At 42.2% G+C, this 21,314-nt stretch overlaps 2 protein-coding genes across 9 annotated transcripts in view; one reads left to right on the top strand and one right to left on the bottom strand.

The window, feature by feature from the left end:
- Positions 1–21,314, top strand: part of tfb1m (transcription factor B1, mitochondrial) — a 36,500-nt gene that overhangs the window by 12,332 nt on the left and 2,854 nt on the right. For 7 of the 8 annotated variants that reach the window (XM_086147796.1, XM_086147742.1, XM_086147777.1 and 4 more), the window contains exon 7: positions 21,003–21,130. In XM_086147796.1, the coding sequence (XP_086003922.1) occupies positions 21,003–21,130 (128 nt within the window). Of the gene's footprint in view, positions 1–63; positions 2,464–21,002; positions 21,131–21,314 lie in introns of those variants that run through there. The other variant, XM_086147805.1, reaches the window with a different exon arrangement.
- Positions 3,962–8,789, bottom strand: LOC147237357 (claudin-20). Its single transcript, XM_086147818.1, has 2 exons — positions 8,322–8,789; positions 3,962–7,667 (listed from the first exon to the last, which is right to left on the bottom strand). Exon 2 carries the CDS (start codon positions 7,484–7,486, stop codon positions 6,761–6,763), a length of 726 nt encoding a protein of 241 aa, XP_086003944.1. The 5' UTR covers positions 7,487–7,667; positions 8,322–8,789; the 3' UTR covers positions 3,962–6,760.

Raw genomic sequence — 21,314 nt, 5'->3', positions numbered from 1 at the left:
AAACAGACTCGTTAAGTGGAAGTGAGGGTTAAGTGTTCACAGATCTGGTTTCATTTGATTTAGAAAATGGAGTCCGTGATGAGAAGTGATATACCCAGCATATCAGCCTGTTCACAAGCAGTGAGGACTGATTCACGACAGCAATATGTCTGAAAGAAAAACGAAGCTCACCCCTAGCACAGCAGATGGCTGTATGCAGCAGCCATCAGCTGGGTCTGAGTGATGTCTACAGCCATCAACTTTCAAGTAACTGACCCTCGCAGGAGCAAAGCCCTACAGATGTTCACCTTGTACTCAGTCATCTACCAAGACCATGGGCCAGATGAGCAGAGGCTAAATTAAATTTCTCAATGCTCCATTGAACGTCCATAATGGATGGCAATTTCTAGGGAGATTGGCCATGGTATTTTTATCCATTGTTTTTTTTTTAATGCTTTTTAGTTTCCACCAATCTAAGGAGCAGGCCTATTTTCTTCATTAAAAGTAATGGAGTGGATTTTCTTCATTGTTGAAAGAGACCACCACAGTAGTATGCACTGCAAGGCTTAAAGATAAGACATCCCAGCTGTAACCTGAAGTGGACCTCCTCTTACCTCAACTATGTAAAACAACTCAAATGGATGGTATTGCTTCCTTGCTGGACCCCAAGATGCTCCACAGTCATGCAATTCATCCAGACCTGCTCCTGTCTTGTGGGAAAGAGTATAGAGAAAAGTTATTTAAATGGCTCGCACCACCACTGTAAATGTATGAAGGCTTGCTTTTGATACTTCACAGACCCAAGATTAAAAAACAAATGCTAAAAATATCGCTCCTCACCTATCCAGTTCTTTAATTCAATTTTTGCAGCAAATAAACTTGATTTTTTGTTTTCATTTGAAAATGCAACGTGGTAATTGCAGATTTAACAAATGAAAAAATCAGCACATAATCATGCATCCAAAAGGTCCACAAGAAGTCACCTGAAAATTAGCCAGAACTCACATACTAATCTCGAAGGAAATTAATTGAATTATCTAGAAATTCACATTATATTAATAAGAAAAAAAGTTACACTCAAAAAAACCAAAAGTACTAATTGATTATCCTTTCTATACTTTTTCAAAAAATACAGGTAAATACAGGAAACCATCCAGATTAGGCCAAGTTAATGTGAGGTGCTTCCATCCACTTCCGGGGATGAGGTGGAGGTTCCAAAAGTATGCCAACTTTATTCTTGAGAGTTTTGAAAACTGCTGTTCTACAATACTATAATCATCATAAGGTTCTTTCCACACATATTCTTACCCTTGACTACAGTAACTGGGGCACATCATACAGTATTCATTCAGGTAATTCAGTATTCAAAGTGCATTTATATTATTTTTATCTTGTACAGTGTATGTCCCTATAAATATGTTTATTTTGCTGCTTTTGAGACAACTGCTGTGGTATATCACTGCCTTTTGAAATTGTATTAAATATCAATCCAGATGAAAAATCTACATTTGTAATCTACACTTCAGCCATTGAGCCTCCCTTCACCCTCAGCTTACCGAATATTTCAAGCCATGCATCTCGCTCTGAGCTTAGAGCTGAAATATTAAAGCGCCTCCTTTGAACTGTCAGAATGTATTGTTTTCCGACAAGCCCTCCTTTTGTCATCTCCATAGCTTTTACTGCCTTTCTCAGCAGTTTACTGCGCAACCAAGGTCGTTGCTATTATTCTGCAGCTTCACATGTGCACTGGGACTAGAGGAGAGCAGCTCCAACAAAGGAAGGTCATTTTCTCCCAGCATTGATGAGTGCATTATATCTTAGGTATGATCCTTCACAGGCACAGCTGTCCAAAACAAAGAGCCACACATTAAATTTGACGGCACACTGCGCTTCCCCTGTATTTGGGCTTCCCCTGTATTTTGACCTATGTGGTTATAGGAATCTTGCTACTTTGCTTTAATATTAGTTTAACTGTAATGAGTCGACCAAGATGGCAGGTGAAGTGTATTATTATCAGTGTAATCACCTCATCATCGTATGCATTTCCGTCTTCTCTTTCTGTTTGACCTTTATAAAGGTTATTTGCAACTCTGGAAGGTCAATGAAATAATCTTGGTGGAGGGGAAGTTCAAAGAAAGGCGTGATGCATGATTAACCCCTGCCTGTAACCGACTAACACTTAACTCCCATCTAAGCTCACATTCCAGATCTGTCTTGGCGTCACCTCGGGGTGAGAGCCTTTGATGGAAGATGTAGGTTAAATACATTGAAGAGAAGATCTTATCATTGTTTGCCCATGAGAGGGCCAGGTATTTAATTTGCACCATTGTTGCCCAATCAGGAGGAGTCCGAGATCCGTTGAATAATCTATGTTTCAGGGAAGTATTTTTGCAGACAGTTGATGTCAGCGAAGCTCTAATCAGCTGTAATGAGAGGCTAGAATACTCCTGGAAAGTCACTTTTTATTTAGAATCCTGTCTGAAGCTAATCCGTCACAGGTTTTGGAGTTGAAAAACATACTATGCAGTTTTCACATACAAAATTGTGCCAAACATAGACATCCTCAAAATTTGATGATGTTGGACTGGACCTGGTCGATTTGTATGTCACTGTTCTACAATTTTCTGCTCATTCAATTATGTGCTAACCTATTCATGCTTTTTGTGTGTTTATGTTAGTTTCCAACTTGTCAAGAGTTTTGATTGATGCCAGGGATCACAAATACCTTTCATGACTGTATCCAAATTGAATTTTTTTTTTTTAAATGTAGAAATAAAACGTTTGTCTTTTTGGCAGTCTTTTATTGATTTGTTAATAACAATAAGTATTATTAGGGTAGATGTAGGGCTGGATGGATGTATAAGTCAGCTGATTTTGCTTGATCCCTGCCTTTCAGAAAATGTGTGCGTTTTCCCAAAACAAATATTTAGAGTCAAATAATAAAAAAAAAAATGCAGATTTATTTTTTTCAATTCAAAGAACATGGCCACCTTTTAATACATTTCCAGTAGCTTGTATGCTTGGCACCAACTCTGTTTCAGCTTCATTTGGACATCAGATGAACAAATTTAAGTCGGGCGTTTGAATACTGACGTCAGCTGAATTTGGGGTAGAATAAATTGTATTGATCAGTAAGAGAAATCCTCATGGTCCCTAATGCTCCACACAATTTGGAATATCATCTGTTTTTGGGATTGATATTTTGTTTGTTATTAATCTAGTTTAACTATTTTGACATTTGGTAATTAAAATGACTTTTAACCGCTTTTGCTTGTAATACATTCTGTGCTTTTTTGCTGACGGTACTTGTGTACTTTTGACTTTTAGCACTTCTTTTCTAGCCTCAAATATATATAGTGCCATACATCAATCTTTGTGGTAATCTGTTTATTTACAACCTTATCAAAAACTGTTAACTATGGCTAGAGATAAATTATTAGAAAAATTTATAATGGTTATTTTTAACATCCAAGCATCTGGTAACTGTGAAACATTAGCCTTTTACAAAAGGGAGAAAAGATCCACTTATAATGACATTAATATATTAGCCTCCATTATCATTTCAGTGGGTAAAGACTGGGAGCTTGGTTGTGGAATTAAAAGTACTTTTTTTTTTTCAGTATCCATTTGCTCATTGTGATGTTTTATGGATGTGTATTTTAGTTGGACTGATACTGGTCCGCATTGGGATCCGCAAGGCTGCCTATCAGCCTACACTCAGCATGGACTGCACCATCTAACAATCTGTAGATATGTCAAGGGAATGCAATGCTATTAAATGAAGCTTCACAGCAGATAAAACCAGCAGGTGCATTGCTCTCATAAAATATTTTATTGGTAAAAAATAGAACTACTTGCACAAGCACATTGAGACAGTGGTATCAGAACTTGTGAGCTGTTCACAAATATGCTCCTGCAAAGTAAGAAGTACGAAAGCATCCACAGAAATAAGCTGCAGTTATCAAAAAGATAAACTAATGTCTTGGTACATTATATGCAGATTTGTTTCTGTTTAGATGTTTAGGACCTAGCTGTTGTTGCACTCTGGCCATCTATAACCAAATCAAATTGCATGCAGATGATCAAGCATCACAGCCACAAATAGTTGCCTGTTTTCTTTTCCCCACTGAATACCATCAGTCAAACACCATTCTCTTCTTTTTTTAAGAGTGACAGTTTTGTTATGTATTAGTACTTGTACAAGGAGCTTGAAATGCTCAACTGTCTGAAAGAAACTGCTGTCAGATACAGTAACACATTAACGGTGCATTTGAAAAGTCTTCTTATAAAGAAGATATGACATGAACATGTTATTGTGTCTTATATTGTAAGAATACTGATCCCCCAATGCATACAAATGCCTTAGAAGTCTTGTTTACAGACCCATAGTGAAGGTATGTTCCTGAAAGAAATGTATTTTTTTGTTTTGAAATATACCACACTTGAGTCTTTCAAATGAAACACTACCCAGTGAATCTTTCTGTGCCTTGAGAAATAAGAATAAAGAGGATTTAAAATAACCCTCGAAAGCCGCCCTGGCCTGTACACAGACATCGAGTTGAGTTGAGACTTAGTCGGGCAGAACAAATCACAAATCCATAAAACATTTGCAAATGTATAATTCATGTACAAACAACACAATAAAAAAATAAAAAGAATTCCAGATAGTATTAAAATGTGTCATCATGAGTGGATTTGGCACATTTTCAAAACACAAAATGTGTCAGTATTAATTGATGACATGGCACATTCTTTATTTTGTTTATTGCATTGGTTATGGTGCCTGGACAATGAGTTATTGTCAGTCAGCCAACTCTGTTGGCAGGAGCCTGCAGTGGGCAGGGTGACTAAGGTTGGTGTGTAAACCTGGCCCAAGAGGAGCCAGCAGTACTGCCTACAGTGACACCCGTGGAGTGCCGGCTGCAGCCTGCAGGTGGCGAGCTGGACCTAGCCATCTGCTGTCCCCCTAGGAAGCATTCTGAATGTTCATAAGAGGGAAGGAGAAAATTTGCCATTCTATACATCACTGCCAAGGTCTGTCTTTAGTATAAAAAGAATATTCATCTGATTCCCCCCTCCCACAGAGACCAGTATACCCACACTTTACCTCTGGTACATGATTCAGTGAAAGCAAAACACTGCTGCTGACATATGAGTAGGTGGGAAACGTGACTGAATGTGTATGTGCTGCTGCCGTATGCGCCTTTGTGTTGGCATGCCATGCTTTCAACATGCATCAGCTTTCTCCATGTCAGCATTTGCAACCATTTGACTTGTGAGGCAAGCTGGGCAGCGGGAAAGATGAGAAGAGACTAGCATGTAAAGACAGGAAGCAGGCAATTGGTTGTTATTAGGACCGACTGCAGGAGCAGACTGTGCTGATGCACTTGTGAAACAAGTCACATATGGAGAATGACTCAAAAAGTTCTAGAGGCCAGCAACAACAATATCAAGCTGACCATGACACAAGAAGCCTGTCTCTCTATACTTAGTGCAGTACAGAGGACAATTTTCCAAAGATCTGACCAGAAAACATGGGTTCTGTCTTCTCTTGCTGGCTAGTGACAGCGACAGCCAAAGTACAACGAGCAGGAGCTCTGGTTAAAGACTGTGGTGACATTGTAAGAGATAATGATGCCCCCTTCCTCCTTAAACACTAAATCACTGAGCGACATGCACAACCCTCCCGACAATAAAAAATCTGAATGCCGAATTTGGTTTCCATGGTAGTGTGGAGGAGGATGGCAGGAGTGAATAGCGCATGCAAAGAGCCTGCAGGTCCCAGTGTTTACTGTGTGCGTAGAGACACACATGACCATGTGTAAGCGTGTGGGTGTGCTTGTCTGACGGTGTAGAGGTGTTTGTGCCAGGTACACGAAGATGGGTACGAATGGGTAGCTGTTGCATTACAGACAGATTGTTTGTATTGGGCAGAAATATGAAAACTAAACCGTCCACTCTGCCCAACAGTTCATTCTGTCACTATTTGTTTCCTCCTCTCTCATATTTCCACCTGCAGGGAGAAAAGCAGGCATCTGTTTTCCTGCGTTTTCTGCTTCAAATCCAGCCCAGCAGCTGATGTCTACTCCTGACACACCTTTTGAACACTTAGAACAGGGGTAATGTTTCTGCAGCTGTTCAGGCACAGGCATATTGTGTGGCTATGTCTCAGTCGACTACCGGGCATTCCACTGTATTAATTCACGGACAGGCTCCACACAGAATGCTTTAGAGGCAAATCAGTAACATCATTCTCACAGCTAACAAAAGTATGGCCATTTATGGAGGGTATTCTGCCCACTGCTTACAGGCATTCATTAATATTGCCTGTTTTGCCAAATGGGAGTGTTCCGAACGATTGTAAATAGCAGCAAAATGATTGCTTTTTCTCATTCTATTCAGACCTTTGGCAAGAAAAAATATCTGCATGGAAGGCTTCTTTATATACTTAATCCATTCCCCAGGGACCTCTGTGATTTACTGATGAAGGATTTCTGCATTTGGTTAGTGGCTCCATTCAGTTCTGCGGCACCTTATCGAGACTCCTTATTCACATTCACTGTGGTTTGCTCTAAGGCGCTGCTCAGGGAATACCTCCACTGCTTGTGCTTGCGGAACAGAAAAAAAGAGGAGTACAGCATGAAAGCGGAGAGAAAAGGAAATCAAAGTAGTTTCCCCTCGTTTTTTTAACACCTCCGCCTGGAGTACTCTGTAGCGTAAGCGGCAATGGTCCCCCCCAGGCTCATCTGCCATAAGCGGTAGCGTACAGAGTGCTGCTTTATTACACATAGTCCTGCAGGCTGTAGCCAGTCTTATTGTCTAATGGGGAGAGGGAACAGTACTGGTGCTGGAGCTCCTGCTGCTGAAGGAGCTGTTGCTGCTGTTGCTGCAGAAGCAATTTATCAGGGGGAGGAAGCAGGACCAGGTCCTGGGGGCCATGCCGCTTTCCTGAACAGGACATGCAGAAGATGGACCCCCCCATTAAGAGGAATCCTGCCGAAACAAAAGCCACATACACGGCACCTCCAGGCTCAAACTTATTGCTCTCGGGTACAGTGGAGTCCAGGAAGTTGGTGATGACCTCATTTGTAAACCATGAAGCAGGTACCAGACACAAAAAACCTGCAGTGACAAAACAGCCGCCACTGGCGATTGCAGCGTGCCGTTTTGAGCGCCGTCCACCTCCCCAGCGTGTGCATTTGAGTCCCAGTGATGCAAGGCAAAGGCCCATGGCAGCAAGTACGCAGCACAGCACCATGGTGGTGCGGGCAGTCTGCAAGTACGCAGGAAGGGACAGCACCGAATATTTCAGTGTGCAGCTGAACATGCCTGTGCTGTACCATGTGCAGTCCATCCATAAGCCCTGCATCTGGGAAATGGCCGCAATGATGTTTGAGCCCACGTCAGCGCTCACCTTCCAGTTGGGGAGCAGAGTGGCCACCATAGCACCCATGATGCCCAGCATAGCCAGTACAAATCCAAATATTTGCATGCCTGTGGATGCCATATTCCTTTTTGAGTCAACAATTTTGCTGCCTCAGCTACGTCCCTCGACAGGTATCATTCAGCCAGCAGCGGCTAGGCTTGTAGACCCCAATGCCGAGCCGCGGCTCTCTCCTGAGCTGGTCGTGAAGCGGCTGCCAGTCAAAGCCTCAGTTCCCCAGCTCTTTAGCTGCAGCCTCACTGGTCTGGAGGAGAGAGACACAGTGAGAAATGGAACTGAGTGGGATGCGCTCGTGCACCCTACTCTCCCCCCCTTCCAGTCACCTCACACAGACTTTTCTGGGTGGAAACAAAGGACAGCATAATACACGTGCAAGAAGTGCTGACTCTCAATGACTTGATAAGCCAAATACAGGCAGTTGTTGTTGTGCATGTGTCCTGCTTCTATATACTGCGGTCTCCCTTGCCTTAGCGGTGTCTCACATAGCAGTTATTGGAGAGGCAGAAATGAGTTTGTGGTATTTGCAGTGCTCATAAGCAATGTAGACTTAAAGCTGCAGAGCCTGGAACTCATAAAATACATATATTCTACCCTAATGATTCAACCGCATTCTTCACACACACACACACACACACACAAAAAAATCTAATTATCCTTCACAAAATAGCGTATCGAAATGAGATATCAACTATAAATTTTTAACTCAATAAAATGTAACTTTCTTGTAGTCCTTTTCAATAAAAATAAATAATAATTTGTTAACGCTTTCCTACTTTTAATAACCAAATTGCTAGGAAGCTACGCCAAATCGTTCTCTTGTTTTGTGCTCCGGAGACAGGGGGAGATGGAGGGGGGGGGGGGGGGACGGGAGGGGGGCAATGAATAAATCCGTTCTTACCCCGGCTGGTGCAGAGCGGTGACGCGTCACGTCGTTCGCAGCGATTCCCGTAAAAACACACGGCGAGACACCGAAAACGCGTCGGGATGCTGGGGGGGGGCGAGGCTGACAGTTCAGCCTGGACCGCGATTCCAATCAGGACATCCATTTCCTTAGCAACAGCATGCAAGAGGACATCCCAGCTCGTCAGATCACACGGGATCGAGTGGCGGAGCCAGGGAGATATGGTCGTCTCTCTCTCTCTTTCTGTCTCTACCTCCCAGGCTTTTCTCAGTCGTCGCCGTCGTCGTCCCCCCCATCGCCGGTGCACTTGTGGGTGCGCGCTTTTGCGCGTCCTGGCGAAAAGCGTTGTATGCCTCAACTTGAAAACTAAAAAAAAAAAAAAACCGGCCAAACCTCACCCACCTCTTCCAAGCAAACCCCCATCCCTAGTTGTTCCTGACCCCCACGCACCCCCGAGCTGCCTTATCGAACGCGCATTTGTCATTTTTAACCTCTTTTGTTCTCTCACCTTAACCTTTGCCCAATTACAGAAAACAATACTTTATCCATGTATCTAGCTTTCTGGTTTCCCCTCGCAACATGAAGAACTTTAAAACCTTTGAATTCAGGGGATGATGTGATGATGTGAAGCTTAGTAACTGAAAAATCTAAAAAAAAAAAGCTCACCAAACAACCAAATCAACCAAACAAAATAACATGTACATGGAATTATATTTGACTATGAAAGTCATATTTAATTTAGTTCAATCCTACGATCTTATACAACAGAATGTGAACTGTTTTTGTCAATACTTGTTGTAATCTCAGTGTCGGTTTTTATCTATATTGTAGCCTCCTTTAGGGAATATATTTAATCTATACGTAATGGATCTGAGATGCTGTGAAGAGGAAAGTGGCATAAACTAAGACAGAGTTGCCATAACTACATGGGTAATACAACAAGAGTGCTTGCCTTAGCTGTAACTGCAAAAAGTCTGAATCAAGATGCTTGTTTGAAAGTCGCCAAGCTCAAAAGATTATCTTTCATAAGGTGTTAACTGCTTTTGGCTCTAAGAAAGTTGATTTATCGTTTCTGCTCTCTCTCCACGTTCTTGAGTGCTCTGCATACTGTACCTTCACGGACCTTTCAGTCACGGAGATATCACGCGCCGCACCATAGCTTCCCATTCGAGTCAGCGCCACCACAACCACTTTCAGTGTCAAGTGAGTTTTGAAGGACTCCTAAACATGAACGATGACTGTAAAAGCATCAGGGGCTGGGGGAGATGGAGCATAATGATGGTTGTAGTAGAAGCAGGACAACCTGACTTGATAGGCAATCATTGGATTACTTCAAGGGTTGGTGGACATGGCTGCCCCTCTTTAAAGGTGCAGCTATGCTTGGTGAAGAAGGCAAGAAAACCGGTGACACATCAAATGGGAGTGTAAGGGATGGTTTGTTACATAGGGGATATGAACTTAAAAACCAATGTGAATTGTACAAAGTCCATGTGTAGACTTGGAGTTACTCAGTATGGTGCAGTAATAGGACCAGCAGATGTAGTCCTCACTATTAAGTATTTGCATAAATACACCACAGGGATAACACAGTGAAAGAGCATCTGATTGTCTGAGTGTGTGCGCAATTGAGTTGTTTGCTATGGTCAACGCTGCAAAATGGAGTGAAGAGCAAACAGCAGTAACAAAGTAATTGCAAGTGATTCTGTGGAATCACGTACAGACTTCAAGACAGGCACAACTGAGGCCATCTACAGTTTATCAAGTCAAAAGTTAAAGGGTCATTTTCATATAAGTTTCAGCTGATTGTGACATCATTGGAAACATGACACAGATGTGCTGCATTGGGCAGGTGTGACAAGCAGTTGAAAGTTAGTGAGACGATGGAGACAATGCTGAGAGGATGAAATATACTTTTTTTAGGACAACTCGATTCAAAAGATTAGTCCGTAAAAGCAATGTGTAGTTTGGGCGAATGGAGCCTAAGGACATATCCAATTCAGCTCTACAGATCCCAACAGCCAAAAAACCTTACAGAAGAATTAAATCTATCCACTTTTTTTATTGAGCTCCTATGTAATCATAATGCTATAGTGCTGCTAGTAAAAGATAAGAGACTTCTTTGATAAACCAATTAAGATAGAAAACTGTGCTATCTTTGTGACTGGAGGAGTTGGTTGGACTTGTATCTTAGGAAGCTTTGTTTGCTTATGTCATGGCGCAGAGGCCAGAGGAGCATGTGTATCCCCACCATGTCAAAATGACCCTCCCCCAGGCATCATCTCCTTCAGACATCCATCAGCAGGAGACTAAAACTCACAGCTGCTACCCTGGGTTTGCTTGGGTTTTTTTTTCTGTAGAGGGCATAAAACAGGAGGGTCTGACTACAACGGCCTTGATTCCTCAATGACAAAGAGGACAGAATGTGAGCTGGGGAGAGTAGGACTAATAATACCCTTAGTTATGCAAATGTATAACTGGTATTTTATAGTGTCTGCAAATTAGTAACTTCAGCCAGACACTGGCCACCCTGATGTGCAGCCATTACTCTTAGATAGGTTGGTAGCAATTGATTTGTTCAGCTATTGACCTGTTTGTGTAATATGTCCCACTGCTCTCCAACCTTCATTGTTTTCAAATTACCCACCCCCCATAGCCCCATCCTTAAGATGAGAGCTGCCTGTTTTGCTGAGGTGGTATGTGAATCACATTTGATGTTATCTCCCATGTGATGTCATTTGAACAGTCGTTTCCCTGCATTTCCTGTAAAATCTGACCTCCTCTAGATGGAAATTTTTCTCTTTTTCTTCACTCACATAGTAGTGCCATGTGTTTGACCTGCCCTTTTGTAACTGATGAGATCCTGGGTGCTGATGCCGGCGTTATTCTGTGAAGAATATGATAAATAAATAAGAAGATTATAAAAGGAATAGCTGAAAGGGGAGGAAAATGGTGCAAAGAGAAGAGCAAAACACAGTTGACAACATGCAGTGGATGGGTGCAGATTTGCGACGCCTTGATGTGTGAAGATATTGCAGGCTATTATAAGCTTGGTCCCCTTGACTTTATCACCACACGGCAGAGCTTTCAAGCCTTTCTGTGGAACAGGTCTGAGGCAAGCCGTACCAACCTTGGTCTGTCTTTTTATATGCACAAAGAGCTTTTTTTTGTTTCTATGTCCTTCCTCTGTATAAGTGGTTTTCATGTTTTCATGTTACAAATGAAATATGAGGAGTCATGTGATCGTTGTTATGTCACTGTTAATTCAATGTTGCGATGCAGGACCTGGGTCCAGTGTCAGCTTTTGTAAATGGGTATTGCTATCTAAGGAAAGACACTTAATTTTGGCATGTTGCAAAATTAATGGTTTGGGAAACAAGTATTAAACTGACTCTGTTAACCCTTACCTAAGTACACAAAGTGGAATGGCATTTTTTGATTTTTACGTACTCCATCAAAACTTATTTTTCACATGATGTCCAAAATGTTTGCTTTTCTGCTCTTTCCATAATACCACAGTTCTGGCCAGACCTTGTGATTTTCTGTGACAAAAGCATTTCTTAAAAGAAGCTGAACCTGTCAAATACCAGGGCTACAAACTTGGCTGTCTTTGCTGCATGCCCTGGGCAATTTCATGGGTGGCACGATGGGCTGCCTGCACAGGAAGCCATGTCCTTCCCCCTCAAGCTCCTCAAGCAACTTCAGACTAGAATATTCAGATGCATTGACTGCTGCTTTCTCCTCCTAAAGAGGCTGTCTCCCTCAACTGATGTAATGGGGGTTGTCTTCTCAAGGTATTGTCATGATTAATGCAGCTCGTCCCCTTTGGTTGCAGGAGCTCAGTGAGCTATTCCTCCTAGTATTCCCCTGGCTGTATATAGCTGTCATCCATCCTTCTAATTTTTCTTGGAACATGCCATTATATAAGTTCAAGTGTTGGTGGTTCAGGTGGCCTGCTGGCTCGTCCCCAGGGGCCTCTGCCATCTCGTCTTGGTTATGCTTAGAGGGACGTAACAAATTACAGCTCACATGCCACTGGGTAGAAACTTACCAAGAAAGAGACATTCTAGGTGGAAATGAGAAGGGGGAGCTGGAGAACCACAGAACAAAGCCTGAGTTATAGATTTCCCGATTGAGCTCCAGGAAGGAGGAAGAAATATGGTAGGACATGAGTGTATTAATATAGACATGTGACTGTTGTGCCCAAGTAGATCAGGAAAGTCAGTGAAGTGCAGACAAAAAACATTGAATACTTTAAGATGGAGATCATTTATATTTTGCCTTTTTTCAAACAATCTATTATGGGAAACTGCAGTTTAAATTGTTTTGCAGTAGCTGAGAGATTGCATTATAATGCTTTCCATCAAAGTATTTTTAACAGGTTTGAGAATCACCAGAGGCTTTTGTCATCAACCAAAGCAGTCTCTTAATTTTCTTGTCAGTTTTTTAAAATGTTATCAAGCAGAACAAATTGCAAATGCATAAAAAAAAGAAAATATTATGTTCCATTAGAGTTCATCTGGTTTTTGTAATGTGTAAATACTTTAAATTACATAAGGAGAAAAATAAATATGTGGATAATTTGACACTGTAAGATACCATAAAATGTCTACTGCTATGGTAATCTTAGTTGTTACTACTATCAGAATTTTGATGCCAAAATCAATGGTAATTTTTAAAGAAATAAAAATTCTTCATGCTTTTTTTAACAAAACATTCTAGTAATAGACAAACATTAAAGCATATTTAAGCAAATTAGTCCTCCCAAGGTAGGGCTCCCTTTAAAGAGAAATGTTTTTGTAATCTCCTATTGTGGAATGCACCTCTAAACTCATTACTGTATAACCCATAACCAAGCTGTATGAGTAAGCGCAATCACAAAAAAATTGGAAAGTTATATCCACAATGTCCACTTTATACCTAACCCCCAGAATTCACTATGAAGAGAAAAATTATAAAATGCGAAAATGCAGGTGAATGACTCAGGAGCACCATGGTAGTACTTTGGGCAAGGAAACCCTTGGCGTTTCCCTTGGAGTCTTGAGCAAATGTTCTCCATTCTACCTCCGTGTCTACGAGAAAGTGATTTTTTCCCTGCCTGTAAGACATGGAATGGACCATACAATGGTGCACGGTGTGCATGGTGTACACGGTGTGTATCATGCCAAATAAAATGTATTCTGTTGACTGCATGCATCGGGGGAGGGAAGAACTGCTTGAAGCCATATTGTTAAATAAGCACCAGTCTGTTGTTGAGGAGCTGAGCAGTGAGAGATGGTGTAAGAAAAAAAAAAAGCATGAAACAGAAGTCGTCTGCCACAGACTATGTCTGCCAATGAAGTCCTCCTTTTGGGTAGCAGAGATGCCCAGCATGAGACATGGAAGCTGGTTCACCCAGCCACTGTCCTTGTAACTGGCCCATAGAGAGGCCTTCACTGAATCGAGTCTTGGAAGTATTTGGTTGTTGGGGTCCGCTCTGGTCATTTCCCCTGGGTGCCGCAAGGGGGGCGATAATGTTTATTCGTGCTGAAATGTGGGGTGAAATGTGGTGGTACTGGTGAACATCCAGATGCTATTTCAGCCGTCATCACAGACACGCCCACATACCAGTGGGACAGCCTCCTACCACTGAGTGGTCTTAATCAAAGATAAGTAAGATCTGGTCCCATCAGATCCACCTTAAATTGATCTAACCTCTGCTGGAGCATCAAGAAGTGGGCTGGAGGCCCTTTGATGTGGTTATATGTGTCCTACACATTCTTCTTGAGTCCATACCAGACAAAGTTTGCTGCCACAAATTTTCAAGACAGTTTCCTACCAGGATGGGGGAGCCAAGCACAGTATCAAAACTTGCTGCCTTCATGCAGTGGAAACAAGGGGCTGTGACTGTTCAGTGGCGACATCAAAAATTAGTGTCTTGCTGTCAAAGGAACCTCCGCCAACAGCAGTTCAGTATTTGCTGTTCTTAACGAATGTACATCCTGATTGGTGGCCTGATCTGCTGCCACATTGGTGTGGTCAAGCCCCAAGTGGATGGCTCCAGCAGTGGTTCAAGAGAGCTTGTCCAGGAGAAAGTCAGCCTTGCGTGCAATGTGCTATATGTCTGTGGTGAACTCTGTGATGTGAGGTGCCACTGTTGGTGGGTGGGCTGACCACCTTAGCCATTGCAAATGCTAGTGGCTTCATTGATGAAAGCTGTAATCTTTTGGCCTTCAAGTAGTGAACGGCAGTGTCGAACCGCAACGTAAAGTGCCAGCAGCTCCCACTCAAAGGTGCCGTACTTGCATTTCATTCGGGCGTAACTGGCAGCCAAAGAAGGCAAGCAGTTGTCTGGCCCATTCTAGCCACTGCTCATGCATGGTACCCACGGCATAGTCCAAAAAAACTATTGTCGCGGCAAGCAGAATTACCATCTGTGAATGCAGTGTCTCGCTGCAGACCACTCCACCATATGCCTTAGTGCCTTCCCCTTCAGGGCCTTGTACAGGGGGTGTATAACTGCAGCAATGTTGGGGACAAAACAATGGTAAAAGTATACCATTCCCAGGAACTCCTGCATGGACCTTACAGTCACTGACCAATATATTTTAAGACCGCATCTACCTTAGACTGGAGTGGCACACTCATCTTTGGTGACTCGATAGCCTAGAAAGTCAATATTGATCAACCCAAATAGCACTAAGCCGGGTAGATGATCAGTCCATGCTGTCTGAGACCCTTGAAAAGGTCTCACAGGTGTGTCAGGTGCTCAGCTGTTTAGGAATATGAGCATGTGGAAATAGCAACCAGTAACACACAGGCAATTTCTTGCGTTTAATATGTAGCGGCACATCATTCAATTAATTAATTTCAAAAATCAACAGAAACTCTAGTGCAGGCCTGGCCAACCTGTGGCTCCCAAGCCACATGCGGCTCTTACGTTCATGTCGATTTTTGTGTTTGCGTGTTTTTGTTTATTTATTTTTTAGCTGTGTGGGAAGGATGCTGGAGCGGCACGCGATTGCACAAGTGAAAAACACACAAACACAAAATTTTGACATGAACTTAAGAGCCACATGCGGCTCGGGAGCCACAGGTTGGACAGGCCTGCTCTAGCGCTTACCATCTCTTCACGGGATTGCGTATAGAGAAACTTTCCCTGTAACCCACTACTGCGGAATGCACCTCTAAACTGATTACTGTGTAACCCATAACCAAGTTCTGTGAGTAAGCACACTACCACATCAATACCAACACATGGGGAATAACATTACATTACATTACATTACATTTGGCAGACGCTTTTATCCAAAGCGACTTATAATAGAGGACATAGGGACTGCAAATACACTTGCAAATACACGATGCACAGGAAATATACAGAACAGTAAGCTTGGGTTAGTGAGTTGTTTTTTTTTTTTTGACAAGACATACACAAACGTACACACACACACACACACTGCATAGCCTAACTTGCTGCCTAACCTGATCTGGGGCATCAGCGCAGTAAAAAGTCCTGAAAGAGAACAGTTTTTACCTGTTTCTTGAAGGTTGAGATAGATGATGCTAGTCTTGTTGCTTCTGGAAGTTTGTTCCACCACTGAGGTAGTAGAACTGAGAACAGTTTTGCCTGAGATCGCTTAGAGCGAGCAAAAGGTACTGCTAGTAGGTGAATTGTAGTAGGCGAACTTGCTGATTTGTATCTATAATTCCCACTACAAGCAAAGGGTTTAAGGTTACATGTCTTACTAGAAAGCTTTTGGTGGTGGTTCATAAGAATAAGAATAAGAATAAGAACAACTTTATTAATCCCGAAGGAAATTGCAGTAGTATTAGTAAATTAGTAAATAGTAAATTACTATCAGCTCAAGCACAAGTACAGCTGCTCACTGCAAATTTGAGTTCTCCTTTCAGACACTATGGGTCCCTTCATAGTCAGTGAGAAATGAGAACAAAGTTCTTTCTGATCAGGACATTTCATACTTGCTGAGAAAATGTGGCACAGAACTCCAGTGATGTCCTCAAAAACCCCGCCCACACATCATGTGGGCTAAGCATTGGGGGACTTTAACAGAAACAACAAGAATGCAGAGACAGTACGGTGACAATGGCAAATAGTGAAACAATCATGTTGATGGTCGTTTCACTTTGTGCAATGTGAGTGTCGAGCTGCTTCAGTGATGTATACAGCTCTAAGTTCGTTTTCCTCTCCCTGGGGTACGTGCTCTTTTTTTATCCATACACTGTTTGGCCTTTTTGAATTTGCCACAAAAGTATCACCATCTTTTGCAAAAGATGCTCTCCTCAGTGCACAACGTTTGTGCTAGATTGGCCAAGGGATGAGATATGTAAATGAGGCAAGGACTAAGGGATATAGGATATAGGACCAAGGCACTGTTAATACTGTTGATATAGGGTTAGCCATGTGGTGGAAATTGTTCAGTTACATCTTTATTATGTTGTAAATGTGTTGTCAAATGTTAGTGTCAAATCTGTGAGTTAAGTAGATGGCCGCTTGAATGAGGTTCACCTGTTGTTTGCTGTGCACTGCGTTCAATATAAAAGGCTTACTGATCAATACTCCTGCCTTGTTATTTCTAAAGAGCAAAACCCACAGCTCTTAGCAATACTTCCATACTCAAAACTATCCACTGCTGTAGAACTTTCTGGACAAGCAGAAAAGAAAGACTGACATCTCCTCTGCTTTTCCACATGAACCACACCCACTTCCAATTTCGGGTCAATTAGTTCTTGAACATCCTGCAAGAAAGTGCTGCCCAGATGAAGTGTTGAACAAGTTGCAAAAACTCCCCAACCAGGGCTGAGAGAACAAAATTGTGTCATTTTGTTCTAGCAGCCCTCTTGTGGAATATGTAGAGGCCTTTACTGACACTTTTAATTCAAACGTTTCAAAATATTGACAAAACCGTGTGTTTTGTGTGCAAATGTGATGGGAGGGAGGCGTTCAAATGTTAGCAAAACTCAAGCTACAAAAGGTATCCAAATTACTTGTTTGCTTTGAGTTAATTATCGGCAGCCGTAGCACCCGCTACTCCCCTTTTCATTTATTTTCAAAGTATTTACCAATACAGTGCCTTACTGGATAACCAAGAGGACCAACATTGAAAACCCTCATTACGGAAGGAGTTGCCTCATTTGGTAACATGTACTACAGTGAAAACACCTACTTTTTTCACCTACTAGCAGAAATGCTAAAAGTTGTTACATTCAGACTGTCTCCTGTATCTGTCAGCCGTGAAAGTTTGATTCTCACTATCGCGGATCAAGTTGTACAGTTTGGGGTCAATAAGTCAGTGTGCAACCCCAGTTGAGTATCCCCCAACATGTGCAAAGTCTGCATCAGAGGGCCCAGGTAACTGTGTATAATGTAAAACAGTATTTTGTTGCATATCGAGGTTATGGGTGGGGTGGGGGGGATTAACAGCGTTGAGTGTAATTTATTACAGGTATGCTACCTAGTGAAGCCATGTATCTAGGCTATTCATAAATAATAGCTGCAAAGTGACTTAGACAACCTAACAGTTAAAATTCTGCTGCCAGTATAGTCTCAATATTGACTTTTCCCCTTTGCTCTCCTCCTAAATCATCAACTTCAGAATATAAATGGCCTAATTATTCCAGCAGAGTGGAATTACAGGCATCCCCAGTTATTGCTTCTTCCCTAGCAGATGGTGGCCTGATCTTACATCACTGAAGCATTGAAAGAAGCCTTTTGAAATCCATATAATTTCAATCCCACTCAATCAGTGCATTGATATAGGCTACGTGCCAGGCTTGGGAAATTCGTTTTTGTGAATAAAAGCGGCATTCCAAACCAATGGATGTAGCCATTAACTTAGGTAAAATCATTCTGATGGTATTGAAGGGATGTCTAGGGACGGGGTAAAGAAAGTAGATGGGGGTCATGAAATGTCTTTGACAAATTGATTAAAGTTATAACAATTTTTCATTTATTTAAGACCATTGTTTTCAAAATCATGTTGATTAAGTTCTAAATGAGCATGTAAGAAAACTGAAAAAGGGACAAAGCAATAGCCAGACATTCTGTAAACCTCTCTCTGCCCAGCAAAACGGTTCCTGGTTTTATTCCAGTGGTTGAACGGTTTCCACTTTTGTGTTTGTGTTCTCGCTAACTCCGCGTTAGTCCTCTCTGGCTTCTTTGTCTTCCTCTCATGGTCCGAAATCAAACAGTAGGTTAACTGAAGTCCCTCAATTGCCTGTATGTGTGAATGAGAGAGTGAATGGGATTGACAAGCAGCCAGTCCAGCTATAACTCTGCCTCTCATCTCAGTGACAGCTAAGATTGGCAGCGGTCACTTCACAACCACATGTGAAGAATAAATGATATAGACAATGAATTTTTGATAGATTAAATTGAAGTGCTCAAGAAACAATATAATTCTATGACGAATTTCCCAAATAAGCAAATATTGAGTAATACTCACGTACAATGACACGATTGGGCAAAGGAAAGAAAAGCAAAATAAAGATGAAAAAGCCTAGATTATTGGTCCCTCTTTCGTTGCTACTATGTTAAACATGTAGAGATTAGAAATGTAGAGGCATGTAGAAATTCTGCATGAGCAGCTGGTCATACATGTCTACCTCCCAGAGGTAGATCCCAGCAAGACTTTATTTTTTCCCTCCTCTGCATGTGGCTCACAGGACCGTTGAGACAAGGAGCTGCCACTGTGGCAGGCAGCTCAGCAGTAGCCACGCATTCTTGAACAACTCTGGCCAACCTACAGATTTGATAAGATATATCCCCACAGTTTACAACGGCTGCACAAAACACCTAATTAGAAATCCCTTATGCATCTTTGCACCACCTTTATTTTCCCTTCCCTTATCTTTTCAACGCCAGCCCCCCCCGGCCTACAAAAAGAAAACGGGAGCTGTGAATAACAGTGAGTCACACAATCCAGAAATAAAAGCTTCAAGGATGCGATGAGCTCTGTGGGACATGTAGTCTCGACAGAATGGCTATTGAGTTGAATGAGATACCTTGTGAGCTGTGGCTCAGTTGGTATAGCAGGGTGGTCCCTCCAACCGCTGGTTTGATTTTTGGCTCTTCCTCTTCCAAATGCACCCTAGTTGATTTTTCTGGTCGGTGAATGAGTTTGAGTTTGAATGGGTGAATTTAATCCAGTGTAAAACAATTTGTAACCGCAAGGCGATGATAGCTCTGTATAAGTGGAGACCATTTAACCTTATCCCCCTGTTTACTAGGTGGGGGAAGGGGCATGACTGAAATCATATATATGTTTGTTGCGAATTTGTATCATCTGAACAGTTTTAGTGAAGATAACAATATGGAACATCCACTGCTCTGCATAGTGGTTTAAATATCAACCTCCCAATCCCTTTGCCCAATGTCTCCAGACTTGTGAGTATTATATATATTTTTTTCTATCCGTTAGATTATCTTGAAAAGCACTCAAAGCCAAAGAGCACTCAGAGGCAATGAAATGCATTATTATTATTCCAACAAATACAACTGTTACTCATCTCAGACCCAGGATCTGTCTGCTTCGCCCCTCCCAATGTGGATTTTCTCATGAGAAAAGTAAGGCTATTACCAGCCATGGCCAACAGACAGATGACTGTTGGGCTGCCACCGCTGGTGAGCACACCCCCATTCAGGCCTGAGAGCTCTCACAGCAAACACTTTTGACAGATGGCCTTGTCATAAGCTGCAAATGCAGAAACTGGAATGATGAAACATTCGTTTAATGTGGCTCGCTCTCTTTGAGCCAAGAGATAAAGCAAGTAGATGATGTCTATCCAGGGCAACAAGCATAGAGAGGGTTAATGCATGTGAATGTGTATTTGCTTAAAAGCGAGGCCTTTTGAAGGGCAAAGGGTGAGGTTCTGCTGAGTCCGCCACAATTTCTCCAACTGTGTGTCATGTCTGCTTAGGGCCGACACCCAGAGGATCGCCAAAGCTATTCAGAACCTATAGCTGAGAGCTTCCCCACCATCCCCATCCTCCAGTTCCACTGACTTACCTTTCAGCTATCTGCCAATATACACCTTCACACAGTTTTGACAAATAGACAGGTGGTAAGGTTTCTATAGGCTTTCTGATTTTTTTTTTTTTTTTTCTTAAATTTCTATTTTGCCTGAAAGGTTAGTGTAGGTAGAAGAATATGAAACACAGCGATAATGTTCCACAGGGTCATCCATGAAGCAGGACATGAGATCCCTGGCTGCCCTACACACCAGTCTCTGGATCTTTTATTCTTCATGCTCCGTTGGTCTCACCCACTGTGGAAGTGCTCGAGCTTGTGCGCGATGAGGAGGACAGTGCTTTACTGAGTCAGGCTCATAGGTATTAAGAAACTCAGTAGTGATGCAGTGACAGGAGAGAGTGAGACTCAGTTTCCATGGTCCATCGCACAGGTGTTACTGTGGCAACTGGAACTGTCTCGCCAGTCAGCCGTATTGCGTCATCTTTTTTTTCCTGTATCCCTCTACCCCAAAACCCCACCCTCTTTGCAGTTTTTCAGCCAACTCTCCACCTGCTCTTACGCATCACATGTTTATTCATTTGCTTTAAACAAACCCCACCGGACACACATACTCTGTGCAATCAAGTCCTAAAGTCTTTGCTAACCCCCTGCTGTGTGTGTGTGTGTGTGTGTGTGTGTGTGTGTGTGTGTGTGTGTTGTGGGGATGTAGGTGGACGTGGGAGTACTTCACTTCACTCCGTTGGTTCGGCCCCAGATCCAGCAGCCATTCAAGATGGTAGAAAAAGTTGTCAGAAATGTTTTCCAGTTCCGCAGGAAGCACTGTCAAAAAGGAATAGAGTAAGTGCTGTTTTTATCATCTTTCCCTCTCTCCCGGCTTTCTTCTTCTTCCAATATTATATCAGCATGCTCTTCATTTTTGACAGCTTTTAAGTTTACTATCTAGTGATCTGATTTTTTGCAGCATTGTCTCGCCTCTCGCTCACAAATTAAACCATCTACTCCAACTTTTGAGGGTTCTCAG

The sequence above is a fragment of the Fistularia commersonii genome, chromosome 1, assembly GCF_037954325.1.
Source record: "Fistularia commersonii isolate RoL2024-O1a breed Wild chromosome 1, RoL_Fcom_v1.0, whole genome shotgun sequence".
Classification (NCBI taxonomy): domain Eukaryota; kingdom Metazoa; phylum Chordata; class Actinopteri; order Syngnathiformes; family Fistulariidae; genus Fistularia; species Fistularia commersonii.
The sequence above is the reverse complement of the archived record's forward strand: the minus strand, read 5'-3'. Positions and strand labels throughout refer to the sequence as shown.

Bases quoted from the DNA above. Each gene is read 5' to 3' on its own strand.
- LOC147237357 (XM_086147818.1), bottom strand. From the start codon at position 7,486: ATGGCATCCACAGGCATGCAAATATTTGGATTTGTACTGGCTATGCTG.